The following is an 11,909-nucleotide window of genomic DNA, read 5'->3' as shown; positions in this document are numbered from 1 at the left end:
CCCATACATTTTTGCGTGGATGCATACGACGTTAACACCCTCACTGATGTGCTGGTGAATAGAATTTATGCTTCTGCGTCGACACAATGCATAGATATATACACTAGATGTCGCCTTCTGCTTCTCAGCATGCGTCAACACCGCCGCCATCTTTGTACAGGGATCTGAAGCGCTAAACTAGTTCTCCTGTATTGTCAGCGTTACCTATTTAGCGACGTTTGGCCATCCCCAGCGATAGAAAACCTTTTTAGCGATTAGCGACAAATTTGGGAACTTCTCACAATGATGGCTGATCGGCTTCTTTGTTGTTGAAACGTAAGAAAATCACCTTTCTCATGGCTTTGTCATTTATGAATTCAGCTACATCTCGTTTGCCCATGGCACTGACCCATGATTATAAAAGTAACGACTGGCGTAGCCTATGTAGTAGCAGAGGTAAATGTTCTACAGATCTACAGCAGCTTCTGGTGAGATTACAATTTACATGAGTAAACGAGACGAGGGGTATGTGGCCTCAACCAGAGCCTGTCTAGAAGAGCCTGTTTACTTTCATTGTATCGAACCTGGTTGCAGTTTACTCATTGTTCCTCTAGGGGCCGCCGCTAGCTAGTGCAGAATGAATGGGAGTCTATGGGGCTAGACGGGTAAAATGTATCTTTATTATCGTCTTAAGCTTAGTTTTCTCTAGACTCAACCATAAATACATGCCTGTCAGTTGGAACAACCCAAAAAACTAGATAATTGCTTGAGATTTTGACGATTTATGGTGATTTTATTTTCGCTAGATCTTTGCCCAGATTGACGCTAATGCATTATAGAGGAGTGGATCACTGAAGCAAGATGGCGTCTCGATTGACGCATTCGTTCCAATGAACAGCAGTAGTCAAGGCGACATCTAGTGTATATGTCTATGGACACAATGCAGTTGCCTTTACGTCGGCGTAAACCTTTCAAAGTTTTGTGTCTCTTATGTCTGCGTCGCTCACCACCGCAAAGGTTGTTAGAACGAACTCCTACTGCTGCTCGTTGGCGATACGAAGTGTTCATTTCAAAACGTTACTGGCAGATAGATAGTTTACAATCGGATAACCCCGTCATTGTAACCAAAATATGTCTGAGTTTATTTGCAAAGCTTATGTTAGCGAACTAGTATGATGCTACCACAGGTTGCTTGAAGCAGCCGGCTCAACACACAGAGCGAGTTGACCAATCACAGTTATGTGCATAAAGTTAAAGCAAAAACATAGCCTACATTTTCAAAATAGTTTTCGCATGTTGATTAACTAATGACAGCCTACTATTGTCTGCTCCACATTTTCATAGTCTAGTTCGGCATAGAGTTAATTTAATGATGGTAATGATTTAATGATGAAATATTGCTGTGTTGATGAAATGGTGGCACAGGCCTATGGTTGTACTGACTCCTTCACATTTTCATGGCCTAGCCTAATTATATAGATATTGTACTACTTTTTTATATCAGTCTTTGAAAACTGAAAAAAAAAACATGTCAATGTCAAAAAATCATTTTGGAGAATGCGGATTAAATAGCCTGCTGGACATATATTAAATATTGCCGTTTTTCCTTCGTCTCCCTCACATTTTCATCTGTACATGAACAACACACGGATAGGCCTGCTAGACATGAACAACACACGGATAGGCCTGCTAGACATGAACAACACACGGATAGGCCTGCTAGACATGAACAACACACGGATAGGCCTGCTAGACATGAACAACACACGGATAGGCCTGCTAGACATGAACGCTAGACATGAACAACACACGGATAGGCCTGCTAGACATGAACAACACACGGATAGGCCTGCTAGACATGAACAACACAACACACGGATAGGCCTGCTAGACATGAACAACACAACACACGGATAGGCCCGCTAGACATGAACAACACACGGATAGGCCCGCTATAGCCTACATGAACACTTGTACTTTACTGTGGCTTTTGCTGTCTGTGAAGGGCCTACCAATTTGCAATAGAGTTTGGTCATACATGTAATCCTGTAAACATGCACAGGTATCCACATTCAGAACAAAAGCACAGCAGACAGGATTAGACGTGCAGACATGGGGCCACTGGTGGCAGGCCACCTATTAGACGTGCAGACACAGGGACATTGTGGTGGGGAATGATGTGTGTGGTGGGGAATTGTGTGTGTGGTGGGGAATGATGTGTGTGGTGGGGAATTGTGTGTGTGGTGGGGAATGATGTGTGTGGTGGGGAATGGTGTGTGTGGTGGGGAATGGTGTGTGTGGTGGGGAATGATGTGTGTGGGGGGGGATGGTGTGTGTGGGGGGGGGGTGGTGTGTGTGGGGGGGGGATGGTGTGTGTGGTGGGGAATGGTGTGTGTGGTGGGGAATGATGTGTGTGGTGGGAATGGTGTGTGTGGGGTATGATGTGTGTGGTGGGGAATGGTGTGTGTGTGGTGGGGAATGATGTGTGTGGGGGGTATGATGTGTGTGGTGGGGAATGGTGTGTGTGTGGGGTAGGATGTGTGTGGTGGGGAATGATGTGTGTGTGTGGTGGGGAATGATGTGTGTGTGGTGGGGAATGGTGTGTGTGGGAGGGAATGGTGTGTGTGGGGGGGAATGGTGTGTGTGGTGGGGGGATGGTGTCAGTGTTGGTGGCGTCTGCAGCTTTAGGCCTTCAGGGATGAAGTGAGGCCTTTGAAGGCCAGACATTGATGGCTGTCATGCACACGGCTATAGGTTTCTTTAATGCAGGGGTGTCAAACTCATATTAGGCAGTGGGCCGGATTTGTTGGAATGAGACCTCGTGGGGGCCGTCATGGTCATTTTCTTTTCTCTGCATTAGTATCAGATTGTTGTTTGATGATATACTCCTTTACTATACCCACTTATGAGCAAACAAGTACAAATCATCTACTGACATCATATCCTGCTCTTTCTCTCTTGAAACACCCTACTGTACTTCCATGTCAGTTTTTTGGCCTTTTCCTTCCTGAGGATGGTTTGTAGTGCTAGGTTTAATCAATTTATCACATAAATTGCTCATTATAAATGTGAATATCTTTTCTTTCTAATTTTCCCTTCCTACCCAAAACATCTGGGGGGCCGTATGAAACCTGCTGGTGGGCCTGATCTGGCCCCCGAGCCTTATGTTTGACACCCCTGCTCTAATGACAAGTTACCACCACTATGGTAACACTAAAACAAGGGGCTACATTAAGATTATTGGAGGAAAAGATCAGGCAGTCTGCCAGGACACCTGCCCCAATAAGCAGCATTGGACCATCAAACCACACAATGATCCAAAACATACAGCCAAAGAAGGCAAGAAATGGTTAACCGAGAGCAATATCAATATTTTAGAGTGGCATATATATGAACCATTTTGAGAGCTGTGAATGCAAATAAATATGTTTCTATTACTTATTTTAAAAGGGCATGATTAATTTTGGACATGCCAAAAATGTTAAAAAAGATGAAGACGCTTCTTTTTTTGATTCCATGTTTCTCCCACATTGTCTTGCAACCTTTTGGCATGTGACAGTGACATTTTTACTCAGAACAAATATATTGGTCAAAATCAACATTAAATCAAGATTTGCCAGCCAGGGGTATGAATAATGTTCTTAACTGCATCTATTATCTGAGTCACACGTGTGTAGCGGAAGATCCTGGAAGATTCTTGTTAATGTAACAGGGTATGAGTTTCTTTTGTCTTCAGATTTTGGGGTGAGACTGCCTGATGATCTCCGGTACTGTAATAAAGCTCTCTGTTGAATTTCAGCTGAACAGCTCCACCTAGTGGCCCGTAGTCATCTTTTATATGACAGCATCTTCTAGTTTGGGCACGAGGAAAGAAAATAGCCCACGCAGGCTATGGGTGGAGCTTTCACTTTCACATTCCTGCAAATGCCATCTGTTCTTGTAATTCAATATGAGGATTATTTTTTTTAATTGCTCACACACACACACAATACAGTAAATGTCAGATGTGTATTCTCAGGTTTCTATTCTACAACACATTTTCTTTGATTCGTCCAGCAAATTGGTGTTGGGAATACATGTGCATCCACTACAGCAACATGTACAAATGAGTGAAGTGACCTTTGATGTGATCACCACTAGGTGGGGCCATTGAGCTTTATTTCCCCCTCCTGAGACTGAGGCCAGTCAGAGTATGAGGCCCTTTCCTCTTCAGTGTTCACACAGACCAGCATTTCACTGAGCACATATATACGTTTCACTGAGCACATATGATATACGTTCCACTGAGCACATATATATGTTTCACTGAGCACATATGATATACGTTCCACTGAGCACATATATATGTTTCACTGAGCACATATGATATACGTTCCACTGAGCACATATATACGTTTCACCCTCCTGAGACTGAGGCCAGTCAGAGTGTACGAGTGTACGAGTGTACGAGGCCCAGTGTCAATGTCAGTGTTCTGCAGTGCACACAGACCAGCGTTCCACTGAGCACATATGATATACGTTTCACTGAGCACATATATAATAAATGTTTCACCGAGCACATATGTAATATACGTTTCACTGAGCACATAATATACGTTTCACTGAGCACATATGATATACGTTTCACTGAGCACATATATAATAAATGTTTCACCGAGCACATATGTAATATACGTTTCACTGAGCACATAATATACGTTCCACTGAGCACATATGATATACGTTTCACTGAGCACATATATAATAAATGTTTCACCGAGCACATATGTAATATACGTTTCACTGAGCACATAATATACGTTCCACTGAGCACATGATATACGTTTCACTGAGCACATATATAATAAATGTTTCACCGAGCACATATGTAATATACGTTTCACTGAGCACATAATATACGTTCCACTGAGCACATAATATACGTTCCACTTAGCACATATGATATACGTTCCACTGAGCACATATGATATACGTTCCACTGAGCACATATGATATACGTTCCACTGAGCGCATATACTATACGTTCCACTGAGCACATAATATACGTTTCACTGAGCACATATGATATACGTTTCACTGAGCACATATATAATAAATGTTTCACTGAGCACATATGTAATATACGTTTCACTGAGCACATAATATACGTTTCACTGAGCACATATGATATACGTTTCACTGAGCACATATATAATAAATGTTTCACCGAGCACATATGTAATATACGTTTCACTGAGCACATATATAATATACGTTTCACAGAGCACATTATATACGTTTCACTGAGTACATTTATAATATACGTTTCACTGAGCACATATTTAATATACGTTTCACTGAGCACATATGATATACGTTTCACTGAGCACATATATAATATACGTTTCACTGAGCACATATAATCCACAAATCAAACACGGAGACGTACAGTCACATCCTCTCGTTTTATTAACCAAAAGATGTAGCTTTTCCATCTCAGTTATCAAACGTGTAAAATAAACATGTGAACTCTGAGATAGTCTACAGGTGATGATGAATACCACCCCCCCCCTCCCTGAGGTATGTCTGTGTAAATAAAAATAACATAACATTACATCAGAAATAAACATTCCAGCAGTGATTCAGTTCACTCTACTATGGCATATGGAGCAGTAAGGTGCGCGGCCTTCCCATTGGATGAAGCACAAGCAGTAAGGAACACGGCCTTCCCATTGGATGAAGCACAAGCACCGGACACAGAGCTGCCAGAGTGGCTTCTGGGTTCCTCAGCTGGGGCTACAGCACTACACTTCAAGGCAGGGTGGAATGGCGTTACAAAACCTGTTTTGCATTTTGACACAGAAGTATAGTGCAGTACATGCTCAATATCAATGTGTGTAACAGCTGAAGCAGGTCAACACAAATATTAACCAAAAATATGTAAACTATTTAAAAAAATACATCAACAATTTTGATTCAAGTAAAAAACTGTTTATGTGTTCTATTGGTCTCTTCCATGTTGCCCATGTTCTATTATATGTTCTATTGGTCTCTTCCATGTTGCCCATGTTCTATTATATGTTCTATTGGTCTCTTCCATGTTGTCCATGTTCTATTATATGTTCTATTGGTCTCTTCCATGTTGCCCATGTTCTATTATATGTTCTATTGGTCTCTTCCATGTTGCCCATGTTCTATTATATGTTCTATTGGTCTCTTCCATGTTGCCCATGTTCTATTATATGTTCTATTGGTCTCTTCCGTGTTGCCCATGTGTTCTATTATATGTTCTATTGGTCTCTTCCATGTTGCCCATGTTCTATTATATGTTCTATTGGTTCTATTGGTCTCTACCGTGTTGCCCATGTCCATGTTCTACATTAATCCAAATAATTTACTCTTCCTCTCTACCATCTAGACCCCCCCCAACCCAACAACTCATGCCATCACAGGAAAAATTACGAGTGTGTGTGTGTGTGTGTGTGTGTGTCTGTGTATGCTAATACACTCGTAGCTATAAGACTAAACCCCACACACCACCATCAATATTAAAAGAAAGGGCTGCTGCTCAAAGGAAAACAGAACAGTAAACAGTGATGGAAAACAGGGAGCATTTCAAAACCAGTTCCATTTCCAAGACTGCAGTCAGTGAAGCGCGTCATCTGTCATCTCTCTCTGCGCTTACAGTGACATTGTGTAATTTCATGGGTTAATTCTTGCGGGGAATTCTCTAGCGGTGAGATGGCATATTGCAACAGATTCCAGAGCCCAACTCTGTCTTTCGGTAACTGACAGACAAACGCGAAAGGTAGAGCTAGAATTTCAGGTATGTCCGTCCTTGGCTAATGTATTCTAAAGATGGAGGCCGAAACATGGCTGCCCCCATACAGGCGACTGGGACGTATGTATTCTGAATGGCAGATTCTACGCTTACGAGAATACTTTGATTGGTTGTTGGAAGTAATAACACAATAGCACACGTTTTTGAAAGAAAAAAATGTGTTTTTGCTAAGAATCAACCCAAAAAATGACACAGCTTAAACATCTTTTCAGGATCAGCTTGATCTAAACAACAGAAGCCTGCCAGGGTATGTGGCGGTAAACACAAGTAAGACTCGCATCAAACCTTACAGAGAAAAATCATCATGGCTTGTAGAGTGTGTATGTCTTCATGTGGCTTATTTATGTATGTGTGTGTGTGTGTGTGTGTGTGTGTGTGTGTGTGTGTGTGTGTGTGTGTTATAGATTGTATAACTTGTGTGTGAGTGTGTGTGAATGTATGTGTCTATTGTGTGTGAGTGTGAGAGAGAGAGAGAGAGAGAATTTCCTTTGGCTTTGACTTGTGGCATGTTAAGCCCCATCTAAGCAGAGAAGAGCTGTACAAACTGTAAACACGTATGACATCATGTCTGAGAAGGAGGACACACGGGAGGAGTAGAAGGAGGAGGGGACGCAGGAGGAGGAGGAGGAAGAGGAGGAGGAGGAGATGCAGGAGGAGGAGGAGGAGGAGATGCAGGAGTAGGAGGAGGAGTAGGAGGAGATGCAGGAGTAGGAGGAGGAGGAGATGCAGGAGTAGGAGGAGGAATAGTCCTGGTGACACTCCCACAGCCTCTGGTGAATGGAAGAGAGGGCAGTAGACTCCCCCCATCTACTGTCATGCCCCCTGTGGTACGTCCTGACCAGGTGAGATGTGGATGGTCCAGGTGAGACATGACTGGTACATTCTGACCAGGTGAGATGTGGCTGGTATGTTTTGACCAGGTGAGATGTGGCTGGTATGTTTTGACCAGGTGACCAGGTATGGCATTGCCCATGTACATGTTGGACATATTGAGGACACGTTGAGGTATTGTGGCAATGTGTTGAAGGCCATTCAAAGGTGCAGTTCTTTATTGGCTAATTTCCACCAAGCAGTACGTTTCAGTTTGGTACAGTGCGGTACGGTAAACTCTGATCTGACTTGCGTTTCTACTGGTAACGGTACCCTTACGTGGTAGGCTGGGTGTAGTTTGAGTTGCGTTGCTTAGGCTACCTTGGGCAGTTCAGCGGTTTCGGTGTTAGCTTGCTGCTAGTGATTTGCTTCAGCTGGCCAACCGAGGATTAAAATAAGTTCACTAAATCATTTTGTGACAAGTAAACTTGTTAATGTCAATGTTAGCTGCTAGTAAAAACAGCCTGGAAACAGGCTGTCTCTCAAACCACATACTTCCGTCAGTACACGGCTAGTGTGCACTGAGCACTTATTTCTGCAGTGCGCACTTTTCGATGGTTCGATGGTTTTCGATGTCCCAAAAGCAACACTTATGTTAAAACAATTCCCAGGAAATGACACCTCTTTAGTGCGAGTGGTGTCCATTGTTCCAACTTTTTGACCGTTATTAGGTTTCTGTTACGGTTAGCTTAGCATGCTAGCTAAGCCATAGGCAGAAAATGGAATTCCCGCTAGCATGCAAGCTAGCTTTGTATGCTAGGCTAAGCGAAAATACGAACTAAATCCCTTGTGTGGTGGTCATTAAAACAATTATGCCGTACTTCTTTAAAGTAACTTGCACAAAAATCCATATTTTGTTGGGACATGTATGTAGTGATTGTGCAAGAGCATGCAAAGTCACATAACTCCCGTTCGAACAAACATAGACAAACTGCTTCCATACCCCACCTGTGAAACTCGCCTTTGCCCCAAACATACGGCTATTTTCTGTCGACCAATCAACGACTGCAGTGGATCCAGCCTGGTCTAGCTCCACCCATAGCGTACCGTACCACTATATGGTACCCCAACGGAAGGGTGGCAAAAAGTGGTACGGTACGGGTCGGTTGTTTTGATACCGATCACAAATTATGACCATGGAAACGCAAATAATTGGGTATCGTACTGTACCGAACTGAACAGTACCGCTCGGTGGAAACGATCCAAGCAGACATGTAGGAAAGGGATGATGACGCCTTACTGACACACACATAGCAACAGCCACACCCCCACAGTATATGGGTGTAACATGAAGATCATACACACACACACACACACACACACACACACACACACACACACACACACACGTGGTCAGCGCTGCAGGCTGCTGGTGGGCAGGCCGAAGCCTCCGTTGACTTCTCTGGTCTTCTCCTTCTGGATGGCCTGCACTAGTCCGAACACGACCTCTGCCAAGGTCGACCGGCCACTCCTGTTCGCCCTGCCCCCCTCGCGCTGGACCTTCAGCGCCCCCCCTCCTCCTCCTCCTCCTCCTCCTCCTCCGTCGGCGGGCCGCTGGCGGCGGCTGGTGCTGATGAAGTAGGTGCGGATGCGTCCCTTGCGCTCGCTGACGCCCTTGATGAAGATCTCGCCGCGGAGCTCCAGCAGGAAGCCCCAGTTGGCGAGGATCTTGCGCGTGGCCTCGGGCACCTGGATGCGTCCGCTCACGCCACTGCTGTCCATGCGGCTCGCCAGGTTCACCGTCAGGCCCCAGATGTCGTACTGCGGCTTGGTGGCGCCGATCACGCCCGCCACCACCGGACCGTGGGCGATACCTGGGGGAGGAGATGACACACACACACACACACACAGGTTACAAGCAGTCCGCCGTGGTGACACATACATGACATGTCCTGACACTTTAACCTTACCGTCGAACATGGGCGACTACCACACACACACACACACACAGGTTAACCTGGCCTGACGGAAGGGATGATCTGGACACTGCAGCTTCTAGATGTGACAGGACACTGGACACCATGGGCGGATTATGAACTTTCAGGCCCAGATGTTTTAAGGGCCCCCCACTAATTGTTGTATATGTGGGAGGGGGTGGGGGGTGGGGGGGGGTTTGGGGGTCTTCCCACAGAAAATCTTTAATTTTTATGATGTGATTTCCTGTATTCTGGTGCATTTTGGGGATGTCCAATAATTTAATTCAATCAGATTCATAGCCTACATCCTGATTTGTTGATACTGAGGCAATGATTCCATGCAAAGGCTTGGGCTTCAGGGCCCCCTGACCCCTTGGGCCCCTGGGCCTGGGCCCGGTAGGCCTGTGCAGTAATCCATCCCTGAGATGAAGATGATTCTAAACATCTTAAAGATGATAAAAGAACCAGAGGCGATTGCTCTAAGACTACAGGGGAAGCTCAGCCTCTGAAATATCACAGAGAATTAGCCCACTATTCCAACTAGGGCTTGCAAAAAATGTGTTCAACTTCATGGCGAGTTCATTCAGCAATAAGGTTTCTCTGGTAATCTCCGGTTAAAGTTTTCAGAGTGTGTGTGTGTGTGTGTGTGTTTAGAGTGTGTGTGTGAGTGAGAGTGTGTGTGTGTGTGTGTGTGTGTTTAGAGTGTGTGTGTGTGTGTGTGTTTAGAGTGTGTGTGTGTGTTTAGAGTGTGTGTGTGTGTGTGTTTAGAGTGTGTGTGTGTTTAAAGTGTGTGTGTGTTTAAAGTGTGTGTGTGTGTGTGTGTGTTTAGAGTGTGTGTGTGTGTGTGTGTGTGTTTAGAGTGTGTGTGTGTGTGCGTGTTTAGAGTGTGTGTGTGTGTGTTTAGAGTGTGTGTGTGTGTGTGTGTTTAGAGTGTGTGTGTGTTTAGAGTGTGTGTGTGTGTGTGTGTGTTTAGAGTGTGTGTGTGTGTGTTTAGAGTGTGTGTGTGTGTGTGTTTAGAGTGTGTGTCTTACCGACGCGGAGCTGGAAGTTGTTGTGTGAGTTCCTGTTGATCTCCTTCAGAGTCTCCTGCATGGCCAGAGCAAACAGCACCAGCTCCCCGAGATGATGCCATTCACCTGAACACGTCTGTACACACACACACACGCAGACACACAAAACACACACACACACACACGCGCGCGCGCACACACACACATGCACAAAACACACACACACACACACACACACACACGCAGACACACAAAACACACACACACGCAAAACACACACACATTGTTATGGCTTGTCATGAGTCTTTCCATTATAAATAGTTATAATATTAATAATATTATTATAATTATTGTTATTATTATTATTATTAAAAATATAATAATAATAATAATAATAATAATATAGTAATATGGTTTTACTAAAATAAGATCCAATGAGCGTGAGTCTATGGATGAAACCAGGTTGATTAATCAAACGATGAGAGATTCTGCTCGTCAGGAGACGGGTGATGTGACACAAGGCTAACTAATCAAGCCCAGAGACTGATATGACACAAGGCTAACTAATCAACAAGGCTAACTAATCAACAGAGCTAACTAATCGAACACCCAGAGACTGATATGACACAAGGCTAACTAATCAACCATCCAGAGACTGATATGACACAAGGCTAACTAATCAAACACCCAGAGACTCTGCTCACCTTGTCAGGAGACAGGCCCGATGCGGCCATGTAACAGCTGCCAATGGTTTTGATCTTTTCGATATCCAGAAAGTAGGATTCCTCCAGGAGCTGATGAACAGAGCAAGAGAGAGGGAGAGAGAGAGAGAAGGAGAGCGAGAGTGAGTGAGAAAAGGAGAGAGAAGGAGAGCGAGAGTGAGTGAGAAAAGGAGAGAGAAGGAGAGGGGGAGAGAGAAAGGGAGAGAAGGAGAACGAGAGAGAGGGAGAGGGAGAGAGAAAGGGAAAGAGAGAGAAAGGAAGAGAGAGGGAAAGGAAGAGAAATAAGTACAGTAAACTCAGTCTGGGAATACCCATACAAAACTTTAGCAAATTTGGGATTTGCTCTGCTTGTCCGTCTGGCCAAGAGGCCATTGAAGCTCATTTCCGATGTTCTGTCGTGGAAAAATCTCTAACTTTTAACTCTAATTTAGCAATCTGAACAAAGAAAAACTAGCGGAGAATGGTCTGAGATGAGAAGTGGCCGTTGTGGCCTTTTATCAGGGCTTTGAACCGGTTCAAGGAACGAAAACGAAAACCGGGAACTTTTTGTATTTTTCAGGGAACAGAAACGAAACCGGAAACGTTATTATTT

At 44.2% G+C, this 11,909-nt stretch overlaps 1 protein-coding gene across 1 annotated transcript in view; it reads right to left on the bottom strand.

The window, feature by feature from the left end:
* Nucleotides 1-9,022: 9,022 nt before the first annotated feature.
* LOC143110256 (adenylate cyclase type 8) overlaps nt 9,023-11,909 on the bottom strand; it is a 57,488-nt gene continuing 54,601 nt past the window's right edge. The window contains exons 17-19 of the mRNA XM_076273143.1: nt 11,300-11,389; nt 10,617-10,731; nt 9,023-9,483 (exon numbers count right to left, since the gene is read on the bottom strand). Of these exons, the coding sequence (XP_076129258.1) occupies nt 9,023-9,483; nt 10,617-10,731; nt 11,300-11,389 (666 nt within the window). The remainder of the gene's footprint in view (nt 9,484-10,616; nt 10,732-11,299; nt 11,390-11,909) is intronic.

Source organism: Alosa pseudoharengus, unplaced genomic scaffold (assembly GCF_046254945.1).
Source record: "Alosa pseudoharengus isolate Yale_2024_CS ecotype anadromous, Long Island Sound unplaced genomic scaffold, YU_APseudo_1.1 YU_APseudo_1.1_scf_7, whole genome shotgun sequence".
In the NCBI taxonomy this organism is placed as follows: domain Eukaryota; kingdom Metazoa; phylum Chordata; class Actinopteri; order Clupeiformes; family Clupeidae; genus Alosa; species Alosa pseudoharengus.
Note: the sequence above shows the minus strand (reverse complement) of the source record. Positions and strands in the feature narration are given on the sequence as shown.